Source organism: Oncorhynchus mykiss, chromosome 2, assembly GCF_013265735.2.
Source record: "Oncorhynchus mykiss isolate Arlee chromosome 2, USDA_OmykA_1.1, whole genome shotgun sequence".
Lineage (NCBI taxonomy): Eukaryota > Metazoa > Chordata > Actinopteri > Salmoniformes > Salmonidae > Oncorhynchus > Oncorhynchus mykiss.
In genome coordinates, this window is record NC_048566.1 from 28,557,134 (window position 1) to 28,580,931 (window position 23,798).

The 23,798-nt window shown below is 42.8% G+C and overlaps 1 protein-coding gene across 3 annotated transcripts in view; it reads left to right on the forward strand.

The window, feature by feature from the left end:
- LOC110485836 (triple functional domain protein) overlaps positions 1-23,798 on the forward strand; it is a 149,798-nt gene that overhangs the window by 19,601 nt on the left and 106,399 nt on the right. For all 3 annotated transcript variants that reach the window (XR_002468004.2, XM_021557031.2, XM_021557045.2), the window contains exon 2: positions 3,471-3,527. Coding sequence is in view for 2 of the 3 variants with exons in the window: in XM_021557031.2 (XP_021412706.2) it covers positions 3,471-3,527 (57 nt within the window). In the remaining variant the exon portion in view is untranslated. The remainder of the gene's footprint in view (positions 1-3,470; positions 3,528-23,798) is intronic.

Consider the following 23,798-nt stretch of genomic DNA (forward strand, 5'->3'; position numbering starts at 1 on the left):
CGCAAAGTAATTGGCAGTTGCTTCTAGTGGAGTAGAAGCAATCAGCCCAGAGTGGCATTGCACCATGAAACAGCCTCAGCACAGCCTCCATCATGCCATCCTCCTCATAATTGGAAAAAGAAGAGCTTTTGACTGGAGCTGTTCTGGTTTGCCCAGACTCACTTCGGTGGTTTGGTTTCCCTCCTCCTCTCTTCAGCGAGTCCACTGTATGCTCACAATGGAGAGCAGATGTTTTAGTGCTGCTTGACTGTTATGGATTTGTTTATTGTAGAGCTGTTTATAAAGCAGCCTGCTGAGTGTCTTTTATGAGATCCATGGCATTTATAGTATAGATTAGTTAGAGATACTAGGTTTTTTACTGACCCACAGAACTAGATAAGGCCACATCTCACTCAAAGCAGCAATCGGTGCACAATTCTTTATTATAGATCATGAACTGTAGGCCTATGTGAGTTGTGTGGAAGAAATCTAAAGAAAATCGTTAAAACTGCCTGCATGATCAGAAGAATAGCAAAGTATTTACCAGGAAAGATTCTTAAGCAAACAACCCAAGCATGAATTGGGAGTCAGGTGAACTACTGTTCTGTGGTCTGGGGAAATTCATCAGAAAATGAGATTAGGAGGATGCAGATTGCACAGAACAAAGCAACAAGGATAGTTTTATGGTGGAGATATGAATCTTCTCTTGTAGTCATGTACAATGGTCTTGGGTGGTCATCAATCAACAAGATAATTGAAAAACATATGCTTATTTTATTTGACACAGTACACCATTACAAGAAATAGATTGTCCCCCATCGATGTCTTATCTCGGCAGAGAAGAGAAATAGGCAAAATAACATTTAGATTCAGAGTAATAAAGAAATTGAATAATTCATCTAGCAAACCAGAAACCTTTCAATTTATAAATTCATACAATACTTAGAACCACTTAAACATAATAAATTGCAAGGTTGTGCAGGACTATGGTAGATGAACAAACCAATCTACCTTTTCAGACTTTTAGATTATTTATCTGGTCAATATGGCAGTGTATTATGTCTGTTGTTTATTACAGTGTGTTAAATGTGATTGCATTGTAAATGGTATTTTAATGTTTAAGGACTCATGGAAGATTAGTCCAAGTGAGGATTAAAAGAGATCCTAATCAAATAAAATAAAACACTAATGCTTGCAGAGCTTAAAGTCATTGCTTACAGGGTAAGGAAACCAATATGTAATTTGGGTGAACTATCCCTTTAAAACATTCATTTTCCATTTAAATAGTCCCGATTTGCATACAGATAACCGTCAATGTCAATAAGTAGGAATTGAGAATGCAGAGTGAAGTCGATAACTAGCCTAAGGGATGGCTTAATTCAGTCAGGAATATAGAGGTATCAATCACAGCAGCCTCAGCCTGCCACCCACGTTGCCTGGGGGCCAGGAAGGAAGGAAAGAAAAGGGATTGTGGGCCATGAAGAAGAAGAGTGGTTGTGGGCTGAGCCTGCCTGTGTGTCTCCTTGAAATCCCTCATCTGATAAGAGAGGATTTCCTATCCATCAGAAAACCTCAGCCACCCACACCCTACCAGACACACACACCCAGCAGCCCCCTCCTTCCCAGCAGTAAGGCGGCGTCTGGAATCAGGGTCTCATCTCATCTCAGAACCCTGGCCTCCTAGGTGTCTGTCTGCTGGCCTGCCTTCCTGTCTGTGCCCCTCTCAGAGACTAGCTGTTATATCAAACAGAGCAGCAGGGTTTTATGTGTTTCTGAGCTTATGTATTAACACTCCTCTTCTCTCTGATGGTAATAATAAACTCAGACACACACAAGTGCATTTGATCCTTCCCGTCGTTCATGTAGGACGGCATATTAAAAATCATATACTATTAAAAGCCTTTATGTTTTGAGAACATGCCTTTCCTCTTTTTAATGAGGTTGCGGCACACACACACACACACACACACACACACAGGGCTCAGTTTGGGAATCAAAGCAGCATGGCCCATAGTGGGATTGAGCTAGGGGATGTTTGGTGTGGTGTGGTTGCAGCTGTGTGCCCTCCCTGTGCTTGTCTCCAGTGAACAGCTGTGCACAGCTTGTCAAACAGGAACTCCACACGGAGCGAAACATCCTCTCCCCTTTGAAGACACTAACATGTTTAGATCCTCCTCGTGCTGCACTCTGCCAGTGGTCGCCTGGTTTAAATAGATCACGCGCCATTGCTCAGATTTGTATAAAAACTAAACTAAAATCCACATCTCATTCACCCCGTTCAAGTTGGTGTTTGTTTGTATGAGAGACATCGTTTTGGTCCACTTTTAGATGTCATACCCTGGATAGTTAGACATGTAACTGACTGTAACTCATAGCCATTTCCATGTTAGAAAACCCCTAAGTGAATAGGCAAGAGTAGGATACCAGAGATACAATGAGGATGCCAGTTACAAAGCCTAAGGCTTCGTCTTACAGCAGGGGACCGACCCTCTAGTCTATATTTACATTACAATTTTTACATTTCAGTCATTCAGCAGACGCTCTTATCCAGACTTACAGTTAGTGCATTCACCTGAAGATAGTGAGACAACCACATAATCACAGTCATAGTAAGTACATTTAATAAATAAGTGTTAGTTCAAGAAAGGCAAGTTTTTTGGGGGGTGGATGGGGGAGGTTTCAGTCGGATCATCATCATGTGAATTCCCCTTCACATGTCTCCGAGACACTTTAATTGTGACCTTAGTATTGCCTAACATAAAATCCACAATGCTGTTAACATCGAACAGCCACTGCAGTTCGCCGCCCATTTAATCCCTAGCAGCAGCATATGCTGGTTTGTCTTTTGAGAAGCAGGCAAAGTGGAGCTAAGCTGGAGCTATCCCGTGCCACTGATAGATGAATGACCCAGAAAGAAAACAGGGCTGTACTGCCAACAGCCCACAACACCACAGTACTTCCATAGACGTAGAAGTGAGTCAGTCTGTCAGAATGAAGGGAAAGCCTCACTTAACCCACTGTAATGTGCCACTGTAAAAATCAGAGCAGACGATGACAGACTGTGTTTAACTTTAATGACTCCAGATGAATTACCCAGCATTCCGGATTCAAAGATATCATTTTTTTCAGGCGGGTGGCGGTAGAAAGATCTGCAGATTCCCGCTCAGGGATTCTATATCATGATTCATTCCTGTACCAGTTTGTCAGCTGTAAGTCATTTGGTGGCTTCATGTTCAATTCTGTTTGCGTCCCAAATGGTACCCTATTCCCTGTATAATGCACTACTGTTGTATTGGGAATAGGGTGCCAGTTGTGACACAGCCCATGTTTCATGCTGTGTCTTTGACTAGCCAGATACTGGGATCAAAGCAGCTCTTCCTTGTCCTCTCATCTGCAGGCAATAATCACATGCTCAAGGTCAAAAGAGTTTCTCAAAGCCAGGCCACTACGTTCATTCGCTGACTATTCTTTTTACATCTTCATTTTTCTAGATTCTCTCCCTCTTTCAAAATGTGAGCCCAAACTGGATGGACCCAGTCAACAAGCAGGTAATTTATTTACTTCATTCTTTTGCTTTGTCTGTGGAATGTATTGTATAATTGTGCTACGTGTATGACTTGGCATCTTGGTTTGGGATACCCTCTCAGTACATACACAGCTATTATATATAGTATATTACATGGCTGCTGTTGCCAGTGACCTGCTCTTAGTGCACCCCAGCTGATTGAGAGTGAAAGTTAAGTACAGAGGGTCTGGTTTAACTGAAGGTCCTCATCACTTCCTCATCACTGCCATCAGAGCCTACCTGTAACGATCGTCGTAGGTGGAAGAAGGAGAGGACCAAGGTGCAGCGTTGTACGTGTTCATGATCTTTTAATTACACTGAACACTTTAATTACACTGAACACTTTAATTACACTGAACACTAAAATAACAAAAACCGGCCCAAACGAAACAGTCCTGTCTGGTACAGAGACAGAAAACAACTACCCACAACTCAAGGGTGAAACCAGGCTGCGTAAGTATGGTTCTCAATCAGAAACAACGATTGACAGCTGCCTCTGATTGGGAACCATACCAGGCCAAACACATAGAAATACAAACATAGAACAAAACATAGAATGCTCACCCCAGCTCACGCCCTGACCAACCTAAAATAGAGACATAAAAAAAGGAACTAAGGTCAGGACGTGACACTACCAGTGTATTTCTTTCATCATGGATGCTTTCTTGTGTGTAGTCATTTCCTATTAGGCTCTATATGGAGTCTTGAAGGTTGATGTAGTATAGAGTTTTCACCCGTGACATTCTTCATGGCTAACTGGTCACTGACCTGCTTATTTCTCAACTAGGTGACACAAGGTGACACACGCAGACACACACACACAGACATGGCTACACTTCACCGCACTTGACTAGTTGGCACGTGGTCAACCAGACTGTCACCTGCTTATTAACTGAATGCCATCACGGTCTCTGTGTTCTTTCTGTTCAGAAGGCCTGTGTTTAAAAACACACATAGTCCAAACTTCACACCTAGACGGACTGGTTACTGATCGGTAGCATATTCTGTTTTCCACATTCTGTTTGGTGAAGTGAAATATTTAACACATTTGCATCTACTATGATGAACCTGTTTGATGCTGCACATTAATTTGCAGGTGTTTCAGCTGCCAAGTTAATTATATAGGGATAACAATGAGTTTCGATGAAGATATATGCTGACTCTGCTGTTACTAAAGATGGTCTGTGTTGGCTAGAGGGGAAAATGGTTTATGTGTGAATTATTCAATAAAGTTGACCAAACATTCTTCTATCTGCTGAAAATTCCCTTTGGATATTTTGAATGCTACGTTGGTAGGAGAAGTAGGCTATGTTATGTCATGATTATTTTAGCTTACCTTCTGCTGGTGGCCAAAAATCAACCATGTGCGCTAGGTGTCATGTTCTTGTGAACAAATTACAATTCTCTTTCCATATTGATATACTTGTATCAGTCTAATACAGAATATCAGTATGTCTTTCAGGCAAGCATTATGATCATTCTTTGCCTGCCTTTCGTACTGATAGCAATGCAATTTTTGTGGAAGATCTTAGCAGAACAGAAAGTGTAAGATTGTGTGTGATTGAAGTGTATAGGCTACACCTTACTATAATCTCCCAGCAGAACACAGAACTGTCTCTCCCTTAATTGGGGCTCGCTGTGGATCAGGATTAGTAAGAGCAGTTCTGCTCTGTTCTGTTCTGTGTTCCTGTGGGAGAGACAGAGGCACACACACACACAAATATCTGCTCTCCAGAGGAGGGCCTGTCTTTGGCCGCTGCCAAACCTCTGCCTGTGCTGTCAGTAGAGATCAGACCTGCTATGGTGACAGGGTTGGGATGGGAGGGCTGGGAGGACTGGGAGGACTGGGATAGGCTAGGAGGTCTGGGCTAGGAGGGCTAGGATAGGAGGCATAGGATAGGATGGCTGGGATAGGAGGGCTGGGTTAGGAGGGCTGAGCTGGGCAAGGAGGTCTGGGCTAGAAGCGCTGGACTAGGAGGACTGGGCTAGAACAGCTGTGCTAGGAGGGTTGGGCAAGGAGGGCTCATCTAGGAGGACTTCGCTAGGAGGGCTAGGATAGGCCATGCATTAAAACATGAGAGCACTCCTTTCATGTCTGTTTCAAGCAGGAGGAGAGGAGAGGCTCTCGCTCACACACTCCCTCAGACTGTATTAATGAGATGAATACGATCATACAGTAGGAAGTGAGTAGCAACAATAGACATTTACTCTGTGAACCATTTGCCCATGGTCTATTGTCATTAAACATATATACAGCCAAATGCATCTCAGATGGCCTAGCAGGACTTCCCTAATGTAAGAACAGAGACACGTCTCTGGCTGACATCTTTATTCTAAGAGCAATTCCAGGAAATCCCTTTGAGGACCATTAAGTCTCGTGTTTACACACAGAATGAGTCCAGGGTGTTTTCACTGTTCTCTGCTACGCGGCAGGGAGCGATATACAGCAGGTGGAGAACCCAATTTCCATAAATGTGTGATTTTATACAGCAGCAGTACAGCTTGGTTCTCTGTTGCATCCAGATAAATGTCCTGGACGACAGTTTGTCAGTGTCACCACACTCTGCAAGACATGCTGCAAAAGGCGCATAAGATCTTTTACTTAAACAATTGTGCGCCGCCCTATGGGACTCCCAATCACAGCCTGATGTGACACAGCCTGGATTCGAACCAGGGACTGTAGCGACACCTCTTGCACTGAAATGCAGTGCATTTGACCACTGCGCCACTCGGGATTTCTCCTATTGATAAATAGCACAATAGAAGACCCTTAGCAAATTATCATCCCATCTCAATAGGTACCTTGGTATTGCCTCTTGAGCCACCAGTGTTGTGAAGACATTAACATGACCAGTGCAATATTGCACTGTATAATAATGATATATATCACACTATACTGTATATTGCCCTATATAATTCTCCATATATCCCTGAAAGGCCCTAGCTGTCAGCAGTGTTCGTTCTCCAGGGAGGGCTGCATGCTACAGACAGTGGTAGAGTGATGTGGTGGTGGGGGAGGGAAGAGGGAAGTAGTGTTACCCAGTAATTGACTTAGTCCCACCCTCCGCCTGCAGGCCTGTTGGTCATGTGCCCCATATGTCTATGAGAACAGTGCTGAGGTCCTGCCTGGGCTGCATAGCATGTAAGCTCACAACACCATTTTCAATTATAGAGTACATCTATTCTGAACAGAAAAGCATTTCTAGTACTAGTGCAAAGATTATATATATATATATATATATATATATATATATATATATATATATATATATACCCTGTATCTCTCTCTCTCTCTCTCTCTCTCTCTCTCTCTCTCTCTCTCTCTCTCTCTCTCTCTCTCTCTCTCTATATATATATATATATATATATATATAGGATCTGAGTCAATTGGAGGTGTACCTGTGGATGTATTTCAAGGTCTACCTTCAAACTCAGTGCCTCTTTGCTTAACATCATGGGAAAATCAGAAGAAATCAGCCAAGACCTCAGAAAAAAATTGTAGACCTCCACAAGTCTGGTTCAGCCTTGGGAACTATTTCCAAAAGCCTGAAGGTACCACGTTCATCTGTACAAACAATTGTATGCAAGTATAAACACCATGGGACCACACAGCCGTCATACCTCTCAGGAAGGTGACGCCTTCTGTGTCCTAGAGATGAACGTACTTTGGTGCGAAATGTGCAAATAAATCCCAGAACAACAGCAAAGGACCTTGTGAAGACCCTGGAGGAAACAGGTACAAAAGTATCTATATCCACAGTAAAACGAGTCCTATATCGATGTCACCTGAAAGGCCCCTCAGCAAGGAAGAAGCCACTGCTCCAAAATAAAAAAGTCAGACTATGGTTTGCAACTGCACATGGGGACAAAGATCGTACTTTTTGAGAAATGTCCTCTTGTCTGATGAAACAAAAATAGAACTGTTTGGCCACAATGACCATCGTTATGTTTGGAGGAAAAAGGGGGAGGCTTGCAATCTGAAGAACACCATCCCAACTGTGAAGCATGGGGGTGACAGCATCATGTTGTGGAGGTGCTTTGCTGCAGGAGGAACTGGTGCACTTCACAAAATAGATGGCATCATGAGGGAGGAAAATGATGTGGATACGCAACATCTCAGGACATGTCAGGAAGTTAAAGCTTGGTCGCAAATGGGTCTTCCAAATGGACAATGACCCCAAGCATGCTTCCAAAGTTGTGGCAAAATGGCTTAAGGACAACAAAGTCAAGGTATTGTTGTGGCCGACACAAAGCCCAGACCTCAATCCTATAGAAAATGTGTGAGCAGAACTGAAAAAGCGTGTGCGGATAAGGAGGCCTACAAACCTGACTCAGTTGCATCAGCTCTGTCAGGAGGAATGGGCCAAAATTCACCCAATTTATTGTGGGAATCTTGTGGAAGGCTACCCAAAACGTTTGACCCAAGTTAAACAATTTAAAGGCAATGCTACCAAATACTAATTGAGTGTATGTAAATTTCTGACCCACTGGGAATGTCATGAAATAAGTTAAAGCTGAAATAAATCATTCTCTCTACTATTATTCTGACATTTTACATTCTTAAAATAAAGTGGTTATCCTAACTGACATAAGACAGGGAAGTTTTACTCTGATTAAATGTCAGGATTTGTGAAAAACTGAGTTTAAATGTATTTGGCTATGGTGTATGTAAACTTCTGACTTCAACTGTATATATCTCCCCCTCTCTCTCTCTCTCTCTCTCTCTCTCTCTCTCTCTCTATTCCTCTCTCTCTCTCTCTCTCTCTCTCTCTCTCTCTCTCTCTCTCTCTCTATCTATTCCTCTCTCTCTCTCTCTCTCTCTCTCTCTCTCTCGCTCTCTCTCTCTCTCTCCCTCTCTCTCTCTCTCTCTATATATATATATCTTTCTGTCTCCTCTTTTTAGTATTTTATCATCTGTTTTAATCTCATCTGCTGTCATCCTTAGCTGAAGATGATGCTGTTGATGAAACTCTACCGTTGCTGTGAGGATCCAAGCTGTACCATTATAAGCCCAGCACCTCATGATGATCCTGTTAGAGTCTGCTCACTGCTCTCATTTACTCTCCCTTACTCCCCTGACTACATGACCCTGCACAGCTGTCTCCATGTCATACACCCCATGCTGCTATTCCCTACGCCTCTACACCCCCTGGCCCCTAACAGTAGGAGGCGGTGACAACCTGTATGATGCCTCGACCCTGCTCCCCTGTCCCACCCTGTCTGCCTGCCCCCCTGTCCCCCTGTCTCTCCTGCCTTCAGCACAACACAACAAACCCAATCCCACAGCCCACCTACTGTAACAGTGCTCTTTACTCCATTACAACCAGTCTTAATGCTAATTGTTAAGTTAACATGCCTCCACTCTCCTCCTTCCTCCTTGCCTCCTCTTCCGCTTCCGGGCCCCTTCCTGTGAGCAGTTGCTTGCTTGAGTCTCTCCGTTCCCACTCCTTAATTGCCTCCGTGCGTCTTCATACGCAAGGGACATGGAAATAATTCATGAGCAGTAATGAAAGCTGAAGTGTCACCACCTCAACCCAGCTCCCCTCCCTTAGTTCCTCCCTACCCTGGCCTCTCTCTATGGAGCGGAGTATAACAGAATATCAAATGAGCTCCAGAAACCACTTCCTTCTCTGGTTAAAACAGACCAAGGCTTGGGGGGCTGGCGGGAATCAGGATCTGTCAGACTGTTTGAGCCAACCCTAGCAGCCATGTCCATTATTATTTTACCTCGTTTTTTATCTCTCCAATTGGTAGTTACAGTCTTGTCTTATCGCTGCAACTCCCGTACGGTCTCAGGAGAGACAAAGGTCAAGAGCCATGCGTCCTCCGAAACACAACCCAACCAAACCACACTGCTTCTTGACACAATGCTCACTTAACCCGGAAGCCAGCCGCACCAATGTGTCGGAGGAAACACTGTGCACCTGGCAACCGTGTCAGCGTGCCCTGGCCTGGTCCGCCACAGGCCAAACCCTCCCCTAACCCGGACGACGCTGGACCAATTGTGCGCCGCCCCATGGGTCTCCCGGTTGTGTCCGATTCGAACCCAGAATCTCTAGTGGCACAGCCAGCACTGCCTTAGACCACTGCGCCAGTCTGCAGGCCATGTCCATGTTTATTATTCAGACAGCGAGATCCAACGGGTGGACCAACCACACTGTGTGGTTCGAACAGCACGAAGGATAATCTGCAGCATTAGAATGCGAATAAAAGCCCATGAGGCAAATATTGAGAAAGACCCAGTCAGCGACATCTAGCGGAGCCTGTTACAGCATTTAGCTACAGCAGCGAAACTGCAAATCAAAACTGACAGTGAAAGCACAATCATTTACTACCTTCTCATCGAGCTAATGGATTTAGAAAGGTCACATCCATATTACGGACAGCATTAGGCGTCACCTAATGTCATAAAGGAATAGGCATCCTCGATGCAGCAGTCGATTAACTAACTGACCGCCTGGTGATGTCACCAGGCATGCCATAACTCCATCCTGCCTGAAATATCAGGCGGTCTTTTCGAATAGCTATTACAATAAAATGGCATTATTATATATATTTTTTATTTCACAGTATTATTCCAACCTCATAGTGTGGAAATATATATAAAACACAGGAAAAGTATTTGATTGCACTGAGTCTTTGACTGCACTGAGCCTTATATATATAATAATATAAGTAATCAAATGACTTGCAAGAAACCAACAGTCTTTTTAGACCGAGACAACACAGGCCTTGCTGTGGTTCAAACGTCCATTATTGCAGATTGAGACTGTAGTCCTGGTATGTTGATGAGTTGATGAAGACAAACACGGACTGGTCTCAGATCAGACTCAGAGACTCAGCGTCCTGGCAGGGCGACAGAGAGGCAGCATGCTAGTGATCCAGGTCGCCTATTAATACACCCTGCCGCTGAGCCTCTGCTCATTTTCTCACTTTCTCTGTGTTAGCCTGGTTGAACCAGACTGAACAATGCATTATCTACTGTTTCAGTCTGGTTTCACCAGGCTAACCCTGGGTGTTAGGAAAGGCAACACATCATCACACCTCGTTCCAGCCACAGCAACCTCAACCTGGGTATTATTAATTTACCCAAAACACATCCATGTTACTAGGTTACCACTTCCTCTGGATTAGCTTGTTACCTGTGGATTTGACTCTTTAGTGCAATGTGGTCAGCATGAATGGATTACTGTAGATGAGTTAATGTGGTGCGCTGCCAAAAGGAACATTGTTTCAGGAAAGCTGGATCTAGCTAAAGTTCATGTACTGGTTTACTGTACTGGTTTACAGTTGTTACAAGTTACAACATAACACACCTTTCACAGTACTTTGTAGTCGAGAGAGAGTGAGTGTAGTAATGCACTATAAAAGGAATAGCATGCCATTTGGGACACAGTGTCTGGCGGTCATTTCTGGTGTTTAAGCCACCTGTCCAGACCTCTGCTGCTGTGTCCATGGCCCCAATGTCCCTCCCAGAGTCAGTCAGTTCACAGGCAGCAGCACTCAGCCTGCCTAGAGAATGACAAAACACAGCCTGACAGCATGCAGTGCCCTCAGGGGGGAGACGCAACCCCTCTCACACACACACACACATTCATGCACACACACACACACACCTCGGAGGACAGACTAGGGACGGGACACAACCTCAGAGAGAGCACTGCCGGTTCTGTTGCTAGAGAGCACTGATGCATGTGAGAGAGAGGTTCTAGTCCTCTCTACACTCCCATCTTCAGCCTCTGGAAGGTCCCTCCTCCCCCACACCAACCAATAGGGAGGCAGAGATAGCTTTCATGGTCCAGAGATTGGGTTGGGTAGAGGTGGTGGTATTGCACTGACTGTAATGTAAAGGAAGCTGAATGGGGTTTGGCTGGTTCTATTCCAAAGCTCTTAGCACAGGGGCCTGTTGACATGCTCATACAGAGCACTGGGGAGAACACAGAGATAGCAGATAGCAAGCACCATCCTTCCTCACTGGTCCTCACTGGTCCTCACTGGTCCCTGGTCCTCACCGGTCCTCACTGGTCCTCACTGGTCCCTGGTTCTCACTGGTCCTCACTGGTCCCTGGTCCTCACTGGTCCCTGGTCCTCACTGGTCCCTGGTCCTCACTGGTCCTCACTGGTCCTCACTGATCCTCGGTCCTCACTGGTCCTCACTGGTCCTCCCTGGTCTTCACTGGTCCCTGGTCCTCACTGGTCCCTGGTCCTCACTGGTCCTCACTGGTCCCTGGTCCTCACTGGTCCCTGGTTCATGGAGCTAAAGCTATTCTAGTGAGAGCCGCTCCTCTCTGCTGCCTCCTGGCTTGTTCATGAGCTGAACAGTGTGAGAAGGGAAGAGACATGCAGATTCTCTCCACAGGACTCTGTAAGTAGCTACCTTGTGGAATGATATTCTCATCCCTGATGGTTTCATGGCTAGTGAGGCTCTCTTCTTTCTTCACCAAACAATGGCCTATTTATGGAGACAGTCAGTGCTGAATCAGGACAGGACAAAAAGCTATTTATTTCTGTAATTGTCATTTATTTTTGGCATGTCTTTTTCTATGGTTCATCTGTTTAGTTGTGCTTGCTGCCCTTGTAACAGTCATTTTTACAATTGGCTGATTATGACTGTGCTCATCAGAATGGGATTATCTCAGTTATCATGAGGCTAATATGATTGTGTCACTTTCCAGTATGGAGAACATTTTTAAAACAGAGGGAATCAGGGGAACGACTACCTGAACTTATCCAATAAGAAACACTAATTTTAGTTTTCCATTTAAAAATGTTTTGCTACAATATGCACTACTGAACATGACCTATGTCATTTAGTTTGTAAAATGGCTTTGTCTGGTCAGTCTTCATGTTCTCCTTCATGTGTTGGGAGTCTTTCTTTCATCCTGACACTTGATACTGTTTGTCCTCCACTGCTCTCCTCTCCTTTCAGAGATCCCTGTAGATAATTGGTCCTTTCATTTCATCCTCTAGTGGCAAATTAGGTCACCGAGCTGAGAGAAAAGCGGGTGGTCATGTGTTGAATGACTAAGAAACTATTTTGGACTATTTTCAAAAAACAAAAATGATGAGGGCAACGCTGTTGTTTATTGTCGTAGATGTGTTACTTAGGCTATGTCTTTTTTTAGGGTGGGGGGGGGGGGGTAAGAGTTGTTATGCTTTATTTATCTCATCGTGCTGTGGGGATTTGGTGTGATGTGGCTTGTTTGTTCCTCTGGGGGAGCGAAAGCTGTAGACTGAGCCTGTCCAAAGGGCAGGACAGCGTAACTGAACAGAAAGAGCTCAGCTCGTCTGAGGAGTTCATAATCTCTGACTGTCGACTTGGACCTGCTCCAGTACCATGCCATCACTATTACCATTATCTTGGCTAAGGTAATCCAAAGGCAGCCTGGCAGCTAGCTACGTCACAAGGCTCTCATCTGGTGTGGACACCACAACCCATTATGCAGAACTAGTCTGTATAAAGAGGCTTGGAAGGAGTTTTGAGTTTGGCCCAGATAAAATACCCAGACTGTGAACGTCCTTCTGCCTCAATCTGAGGGCGAAGGAGTGGGTGTCTGACTCAACAGATTGTAAGAATATTTATAGTCATGGTTGAATTTGTAACTGACAGATCTTTAAAATAATTGTAATGACTCTTCCAACAGGAGATACACACAGGCCTGCACCATTATGTTGTCAATTAGATTTTTTTTAAAAAATCGATTGTTTCAGATCTCTGCAATGTAGCCAGGCCTGAGTGGAAAGGAATGAAGTAGGATGGACATTTGTGTTGAGAAAAAGTGCACTGGCATTAAAACGTTTAATATTTCAAGAGGCTGTCGTATGTATGTGTCTCTAACACAGTGATGACTATAGAGAAAAGGTTGGTAGGTAGAACATAGGAATGCTGGGGATGCAAGCTGATCCTAACTGTTATAGGCCAATTTCTATTTTGCCCTGTTTATCAAAAGTGTTGGAAAAACAATAATCAACTGACTGGCTTTTTTGACGTCTATAGTATTCTCTCTGGATTGCAACCTGGTTTCCGTTCAGGTAATGGATGTGTCACTGCAACCTTAAAGGTCCTAAATGATGTCACCATTGCCCTTGATTGAAAGGAATGTTGTGCTGCTATTTATATTGACGGCCAAAGCTTTTGATAAGGTAGACCATTCCATTCTTGTGAGCCGGCTAAGGAGTATTGGTGTCTCTGAGGGGTCTTTGGCCTGGTTTGCTAATTACCTCTCTCACAGAGTGCAGTGTATAAAGTCAGAACATCTGCTGTCTCAGCCACTGCCTGTCACCAAGGGAGTACCCCAAGGCTCGATCCTAGGCCCCACACTCTTCTCAATTTACATCAATAACATAGCTCAGGCAGTAGGAAGATCTCTCATCCATTTATATGCAGATGATACGGTCTTAAACTCAGCTGGCCCCTCCCTGGATTTTGTGTTAAAAGCTCTAGAACAAAGCTTTCTTATTGTCCAACAAGCTTTCTCTGCCCTTAACCTTGTTCTGAACACCCCCAAAACAAAGGTCATGTAAGAAGAATGCCCCTCTCCCCACCGGTGTGATTACTACCTCTGAGGGTTTAGAGCTTGAGCTAGTCACCTCATAAAAGTACTTGGGAGTATGGCTAGACTGTACACTGTCTTTCTCTCAGCACATATCAAAGCTGCAGGCTAAAGTTAAATCTAGACTTGGTTTCCTCTATCGTAAGTGCTCCTCTTTCACCCCAGATGCCAAACTAACCCTGATTGAGATGACCATCCTACCCATGCTAGATCACGGAGACGTAATTTATAGATCGGAAAGGGTGCTCTCGAGCGGCAAGATGTTCTTTACTATTCGGCCATCATATTTGACTCCAATGCTCCTTATAGGACACATCACTGCACTCTATATTCCTCTGTAACTGGTAATCTCTGAATACCCATCATAAGACCCGCTGGTTGATGCTTATTTATAAAACCCTCTTAGGCCTCGCTCCCCCCTATCTGAGATGCCTACTGCAGCCCTCATCCTCCACATACAACACCCGTTCTGACAGTCACATTCTGTTAAAGGTACCCAAAGCACACACATCCCTGGGTTGCTCGTCTTTTCAGGTCACTGCAGCTAGCGAGTGAAACGAGCTGCAACAAACACTCAAACTGGACTGTTTTATTTCAATTTCTTCATTCAAAGACTCAGCCACGGACACTCTTACTGACAGTTGTGGCTGCTTCGCGTGATGTATTGTTGTCTCTACCTTCTTGCCTTTTGTGCTGTTGTCTGTGCCCCCCGCAGGAGGCCTTTTGCCTTTTGGTAGGCCATCCTTGTAAATAAGTTTTTATTCTTAACTGACTTGCCTAGTTAAATAAAGGTTAAATAATGTTTTTAAAATATATATATATATATATATATATATATATATATATATATATATATATATATATATATATATATATATATATATATATATAAATACATTTTCTACTTGGGGGTGTTTTCGGCTAGGTTCTATGTGCTTTCCTTGACTAAAAAGCATGCTCAATGTAGAATCCCCATTGAAATAAAAATGTTGCCCTATGAATACCTTGCTCCTCTACGGTAAGCCTTGGATTGGTTCAGCTCTTCGCTAGTCTCTAAACAGACAGACTGGCAGGTGTAGCATCAAGTAGCATCTAATCTCTATTATAAAGAAATGACAGTGTGTGGAAGGTTAGGTGTAGGTCTAATGAATAAACCCTCTTTATTCAAGCCATGTGGAGAGCCATGCTGGAGGTTTAAGCCAAGTAAGTAAGGAAGAGAAAACACCAGTATAATGAATATGATTGGAATTGCAGACCTTTACCATACCACTGAGTATGTTGTAACATTAGTTCACTAGCTATAATAACATTAAGAATCAACGGAAGGTGACCTCTCATCTAAGCTGTGCCCTATTTTCCTTTCTCCCCCCTGGGGGCAGTGGAGACCGGATGGAGGATTTGGGGCTGGATCCCTCCCTCCCTGGTGTGCCTGTGCCCTCACTGTGACTGACTGGGCAGTGTGTACTGACACCTGCTGGACTGGGAGGGAGGGACCACAGACTGCAGGAACCAGGCGCTGGGCTGCATCTGAAATGGCACCCTATTCACTATATAGTGCACTACTTTTGACCCGGTTTTAACACGGTTATAAAATGGTAATGTGGACAGTGATTCTTTCTGTCTCACATAAACACATTATTCACATGATGTGCATTTTTGAGATCTCTTTGCCCTGGTTACACGGATGTTGGTGACAGGCAGCCATATTGAAGAGGACAGTTTGAATATGTTAGTAAACGCTGGGGAAAGAAGGAGGCACGATCTTATACTGCATTTAGCTTCTTAGTTCAATGTTTACATGCTTGGCTGTCTAGCACTGTGACTGAGAAGGAGAGGCTTTTTCCACCCTATGGTACTGTAGTCTTATTTCCATTCAAAGATGGGGTGGAGTCAGAGTACACATTCAGATGTGGTTATGCGCTTTTTTTGAATGGAAACCTAACTCCGAAAGACCTACAATTAGCCAAATAAGAGCAGCAGAACATCCACAATTAGGAACTGCAGCTTCTTTCCCACTGCGTGGCCTGTTTTTCAATGTTTAAGATAGTGGAGCGCTCTCAGCTCAACCAAAATAAACAGCTGGCAGATTAATCCTTGGGATAGGATCTGCAGCAGAACCCAGAAAGAAAATCTAATTGGCAATGATCTGAATAGCTGTGCAATCTTTTGCTAATTTTGTGGTGCTTTAAATATGTCCACACTCTCAGTCAAGAGGAGGCTCACTAGTACATACAGATGGCTAATAGTGTGGCTCTAGCTGGCTGTGTTCCGTATTTGCTGTTTTCCTATCTGATATACCACCAGATAGAGGCTGTTGTTGGAAGGCTTCTGTTTACAAAAGGAGTGTTTGACTTTCCAGCTCTACAACAACGGTGTTGGGACACAGGATGTGACCCTCCATCCAGAGGAAAACATATGAGATGTACTCTGGTGTCCAGTCTGTGTTCAGAGGACTGGCAGTTTTGTTTTTGACAGGGAGAAGTGTAGTGAAAGCCTGTTCAGTGATAGAGCTGGAGAGGGCAGGGGCTGTCTTTGCACTGCCTGGGGATATAATGAGCTCATAAACACTAACGCTGGTGTATGCACCACTGGGTGCACAACACACACACGCAGGGACATACAGAACACACACACTGTAACACAAGATCCCATATCCATCACTATCTCACTGTGCTGACTGGACAAGGATCAACAACAGCACTGATTGCATCTGTGAAAGAAAATGCCTCTATAACATGTACTGGTAAATAACAAGATTTGGCAGTAACAGGCGTTATTGTTTTATGCTAGAAGCTGCGTGTTTGTGTTTGTATCTGTATGTGTGTGTGTGTCAGGGTTTTCGTTAGGAAAATGTGGTGCTGGACATTTGACATTTTAATTTAACTGCTAGACAATGAAAGAAAGTTGATTTGAAAACCAATCGAACATGAGAGAAATAGGCTACTGATTCCACGGCATAAGTCTTTATAAAATAATTGCCTCCACGTTTCTATGGTCGGATCTTACTTTGAAGCAATGTAAGACATGCCTCATAATATGAGGTAAAACGTTCAGGTTTCAAACATTGACATATATATTTTGAAAATGCACATGTTACTGCCTCCAGCTCATTGCAAAGGGGTGTGTGATGCGCTGAAGCCTGCCTATCGTTGCCATTATGCACTTGAATGGCGAATGGGAAGTGTGCTTCAATTACCAGTTGAGAAATAAAAATAATAAAAATAAATTTTTTCGTGGCCATCAAAATGGTTTTTTAACACGCAATCTCATTTAGGATTGTTACGCAATGATTGGGCTTATAAAAGCACATGCTTCACTCCAGCAGCAACTAATAAGTGTATAAGAAGCTGTAGCAGCAGCTCTCACGCTGTCTGACAGATTTCCGCTCATAGGCTTTGTATCTGCATGCTGTGTGTGTGTGTGTGTGTGTGTGTGTGTGTGTGTGTGTGTGTGTGTGTGTGTGTGTGTGTGTGTGTGTGTGTGTGTGTGATAAACATAACGAGTAATGAAAATAGACACCCTTAGGCTTGGGCGGTATCCAGATTGTTATACCTTCATACTGACCTTGTGCAAACCGGGATATTCAGTAATACCGGCACTGAACACAAGGGGCGATATTAAATACAAATGTACATGTACAATCCCATAGAGAATGCTATCTAGATGCTAACAAGTGCATTGTGAACATTTTATAGTCTCTGGCCTAAAGTATTTGCAGGACAGACATCCCAGCTCATAAAGTTATACAAGTAGCTAAAAAATGCTACTCACAGTTTGCTGCATGCACAAAATAAATTTTATTTTTGATTCAGGATTCAGGATTCAGGGAATCTCTGTGTTACCAAGCAAAACATGATTTTGGAAGAAGCTAACCACTTAGCTAGATGGCCAACTAGCTACTTAATTAAAACACCAAATGCACAACTGCAGAACATTTCACAAATGTTTAAACAGTTAACTAAATAGTTAGAACATATATTTTAGTTGTGAATTCCATACTATAACTAGATCACCTGGCTGGCCAACAGTGAGTGACTCACAAGGCTCCGGTCTCTTGTTGTTGTGTGCTTGTAAACAAACACCACATGACTGGGGACTAGTACTGGTAAGCTTCATAATAGAGATCGACCGATTATGATTTTTCAACGCTGATACCGATTATTGGAGGACCAAAAAAATCAGATTGGGATTAATCGCCGATGTTTATATATATTTGTAATAATGACAATTACAACAATACTGAATTTAAAAAAAAAAATTATTTCACCTTTATTTAACCAGGTAGGCAAGTTGAGAACAAGTTCTCATTTACAAATGAATGAACAATGAACACTTTTATTTTAACTTAATATAATAAATGAATAAAATCAATTTAGTCTAATGAATAAACCCTCTTTATTCAAGCCATGTGGAGAGCCATGCTGGAGGTTTAAGCCAAGTAAGTAAGGAAGAGAAAACACCAGTATAATGAATATAAATTGGAATTGCAGACCTTTACCATACCACTGAGTATGTTGTAACATTATAATAATAATGAAACATGTTCAATTTGGTTGAAATAATGCAAAAACATCATATGCCTTTGACTATTGGATGTTCTTATAGGCACGTTAGTATTGCCAGCCTAATCTTGGGAGTTCATAGGCTTGAAGTCATAAACAGCACTGTGCCTCAAGCATTGCTAAGAGCTGCTGGCAAACGCAGTAAAGTGCTCTTTTTATGAATGCTTACGAGCCTGCTGCTGCCTACCACCTCTCAGTCAGACTGCTCTATCAAATATCAAATCATAGACTTAATTATAATAAACACACAGAAATACAAGCCTTTGGTCATTAATATGGTAAATTCTGGAAACTATCATTTTGAAAACAAAACGTTTATTCTTTCAGTGAAATACGGAAACGTTCTGTATTTTATCTAGTCTAAATATTGCTGTTACGTTGCACAACCTTCAATGTTATGTCATAATTATGTAAAATGATGGCAAATGAATTACGGTCTTTGTTTGGAAGAAATGGTCTTCACACAGTTCACAATGAGCCAGGCGGTCCAAACTGTTGCATATACCCTGACTCTGCTTACACTGAACGCAAGAGAAGTAACACAATTTCCCTAGTAAATATTGCCTGCTGACATGCATTTCTTTTAACTAAATAAGCAGGTTTAAAAAATATATACTTCTGTGTATTGATTTAAAGGAAGGCATTGATGTTTATGGTTAGGTACAATTGTGCAACGATTGTGCTTTTTTCACGAATGTGCTTTTGTTAAATCATCATTCGTTTGGCGAAGTTGAAGTAGGCTGTGATTCGATGGTAAATTAACAGGCACCACTTTGATTATATGCAACGCAGGACAAGCTAGTTAACCTAGTAATATCATCTACCATGTGTAGTTAATTAGTGACTATGTGAAGACTGATTGTTTTTTATAAGATATGTTTAATGCTAGCTAGCGACTTACCTTGGCTCCTTGCAGCCACATGGTCCTTTTGATGCTGCACTCGCGTAACAGGTGGTCAGCCTGTCACGCAGTCTCCTCGTAGATTGCAATGTAATCAGCGTCCAAAAAGGCCGATTACCGATTGTTATGAAAACTTGAAATTGGCCCTAATTAATCGGCCATGCCGATTAATCGGTCAACCTCTACTTCATAATGAAACATTATGTGACAGGTGAAATGAAGAACGCAATCTTCTTTATCTCCTAACTCATTGCCCAAGTTGACTGCAGGTATTTACTTAAATTTAGATACAAATATTCCCATTTATAAAAACAAACATCAATTAAATAGTTTCAACGGTATTGACGGTATTCAAAAACCATCTTGTGGCTATTTCTAGATTATGCAAATTAACCTATAGACCGATAAGCATGACCGGTCAAATGTATATACATAGACTGGTATTTCCGTCAGTGAATAGGCTAAAAAGCATTATTTTACAATGGGATTTTTTTTCAATTGGCCTGCAGCAGTTTTATTTATATGGCTTTAAAAAACAATACTGTCCAAAAGCCAGCTATTACCGCCTATTTGTCCATCTCTCATGTGTGTGTGTGTGTGTGTGTGTGTGTGTGTGTGTGTGTGTGTGTGTGTGTGTGTGTGTGTGTGTAGACTAGTAGACCATTGAAAGTCCTCCATGGTTGTTCCTGTGGGAGCAAGCTGTGACTCCACAGCTTGTAAACAGGAACCAGCAGGATTTTAACAGACTCACAGCCCTGCAGGTGTTTGGATTGAACACACACTCTCCTTCTAGCTAGATGTCTTTCCTCTTCTTCATGGTTACATCCCAAATGGCACCCTATTACCTATATAGTGCACTACTTTTGACCTGGGCCCATGGGCTCTGATCAAAACTAATGCACTACATGGGCCCTGGTCAAAACTAGTGCACTATATAGGGAAAAGGGCACCATTTGGGACACAACTCATGTTGAGCGCTTTATTTCCATTGTTCGGGCAGGAACTAGCATGGAAGTTGATCCTGTTTAGACCCATGCACTTTATCTGACATGGATTGTCTAGTCAAATGATTATATTGACAGAAAGAGGCGGACAAAACTGTTATCTGTTGTTTTTGAGAATTCATCATTCCATTGACATTGTAAAACTGTCTTGTTTACTTCTAGAATACAGGAATTCAGGCTGTTCCTCTGGTATGCTAGCTAGCTGCTATCCCAGGTCATTTGCTTGGTTTGCAGCTGATAAGAGAGACAGGATGCATCCCAAATGGTGCCCTATTCCCCATAGGGCTCTGGTCAAAAGTAGTGCACTATAAAGGGAAAACGCTCCTATTTAGGATGCATCTGGGATCTTTTTATTGTATGTGTGGTGGTGTATGAATGGCTTGACAGGACTTGTTAGGTCGACTCAGGCCTGCTCTTTAGCCTAGTGTTCTACCGAGCCTGAAATAAGTTTGCCCAAGGGAGAGTCCTCACCCTGCTGTAAACATTGTCTGGGATAGGGTTACCTTTAGGGGTCTATTACCTGCTGTATGTCTCAATGGTCTGTCATATATCAACTGTCCCTCTGTAGTAACACCTACAGAGCTTTCTCATTCATTCCCCTCGGGTAGTTTGGTCCAAGTATGATTTCAAATTGAATTGTAATTGTCACATGCGCCGAATACAACAGGTATTACAGTGAAATGCTTACTTACAAACCCTAACCCACAAGGCAGTTAAAAAAATAAAATAAAACATTTGAATAAGAAAAAAAGTTACAAATAATTAAAGATGTTTTCTTTCAAATACTTAAGCTACACTTTATTAAGCTATTCTGGCTCAATGGAATAAATTAAATAGTCCCAAAAGGGCAAACCACGCCCATCTGGCACCCCAGGCAGTCACTCAAAGAGGAATTTGAAAGAAAACAGATACTATTTGAACCCAGTTGGTCTGGTAATAAGGTGGGTGAGGGGTGACTGGCCCCATGTCATATAATTCAATGAAGACATGAATATGGAAGATGTGTCTGTGGGTGTTTCATAGTGATGAGCAGTGGGGTGCTGGGACCGGTCTTTGATTCTGCATTAGAATTGACATTGTTTGCATCCCAAATGGCACCCTATTCCCTACATAGTGTACTACTGTTGACCAGGGCTCTGGGAATAGGGTGCCATTTGAGACCCAGTACTAGTCTCTGATGGTATTGGCAGCAGCTTTGTTACAGAGTATTGGCAGCAGCTTTGTTACAGAGATACTAAATGCCTGGCTCACATTATCTTTTTATTTCAGTATGTTTAGCTGGTGTCAGTATTTTGCAGATGCAGACTGCCGTTTTTATTGTGAGGTTTGGAAGGTTTCTCTGTTAGTTAGGCAGATAGTGTTTTAGCCAAGCATCTCTACTGCTGTCAATGTTGTAATCCTCCTCAGTCACGACATTGGGATATCTTCTGGTCTGTGTTCACATCAAGGATACATCCCAAACGGCACCCTATTCCTTATATAGTGCAATACCCCATATGGCTCTGGTCAAAACTAGTGCACTGTATATGGAAAAGGGGACCATTTGGGACGTGACCCAATACCCCATATGGCTCTGGTCAAAACTAGTGCACTGTATATGGAAAAGGGGACCATTTGGGATGTGACCCATGTTGAGCAGTTTATTTCCATTGTTCGGGCAGGAACTAGCACGGAAGTTGACCCTGTTTAGACCCATGCACTTTATCTGACATGGATTGTCTAGTCAAATGATTATATTGACAGAAAGAGACCGATAAAACTATTTGGGGTACTATTTGAACCCAGCTGGTCTCAAGTTTCAAGTGTCATGTTTTAATGTCACATGCACAAGTACAATGAAATGCCTTTCTTGCAAACTCAAAACCCAACAATGCAATACTTTTCAATAGTATTGCACTATATAAGGAATAGGGTTCCGTTTGGGATGTATCGTTGATGTGAACACAGACCAGAAGATATCCCAATGTCGTGACTGAGGAGGATTACAACATTGACAGCAGTAGAGATAATTGGCTAAAATACTATCTGCCTAACAGAGAAACCTTCCAAACCTTTATAAAAACACCAGTCGGCATCTGCAAAAACCTGGTTAAATAACGGTGAAATAAAATAAAATACATTTTAAAAACATAGTGAAATGAAAAGGTAATGTGAGAGGATGTGAGCCAGGCTTTAGTTTCAATGTAACAAAGCTGCTGCCAATAATCCCATCAGAGACTAGTACTGCGTCCCAAATGGCACCCTATTCTCTATATAGTGCACAGCTTTGGCCAGAGCCCTGGTCAAACTAGCAACCTCCATGTTTAAATGAGCTCATCTGTGCTGTCTTCTTGGCTGAGTAATGTTACCTCCTTAAGCTCCCACCTACCACCCCTCCTATCGTCACCAATGATTGGAGGGTGCTAGAGATCGTAGCCTACATGATTGGATAACAATCCTGCAGCCAGCAGTTTAACCCAGGTCAGATGAAGCCTTCACTCCTGAGACGGCAACAAGGGCTATCACCGCTCCGATTGGCTGACTGAACCCCAAGGGTGTGTGTGTGTGTAGGGATTTTTCTGCCATTGTAATCCTTGGGTGGGCAACCTAAGTGTTAAATTGGGCAACAAGCCCAAACAGTGTACGAAATGTAATAAACAGTTTGGATGGAAAAACTTAAGAGTAAAACCAGATATAAAGTATGTAGAAAATATAATAGAATGAATTTAACATTTTTGATTTTGTTATGTTTGAGCATAAGAACACACACGGCATTAGCCATTGTAAAGTGCTTAGAATTGCAGGAAATACCCTTTAATTAAAACTGCAACAATTTTCGCTCAGCTCCATTGAAAAATGCATAGAATTGCAGCAAATTTGCTTTAAAACTGCAACAAATTCCCTCAGCTCCATGGAGAAATGTTTGAATTGCAGCAAATTGCCTTAAAAATTCTAAAATGTCTCTACACTTCCAAGATGGAGGGTGTTGGAAATTCAGCTGTGCCCATTGCCACGCCCCTGCCACACCTATGCCCCTTTTTCATCCAGAAAAACAACCTGTGTGTGTTGTTAACATTCTACTCATATAACAGAGCAGCAGACAGACAGACAGACAGTAGCTCACCAAGACCAGTCAGTCCACAACAACTGTGTATGCATTCATCTATCTGCCCTGACAGCCAGTGTTTTATTACACAATGGCTGATGTGGGTTGGGTTCTGGGAATCCCAAGGGTTTTTTTGTGGTTCAATACTT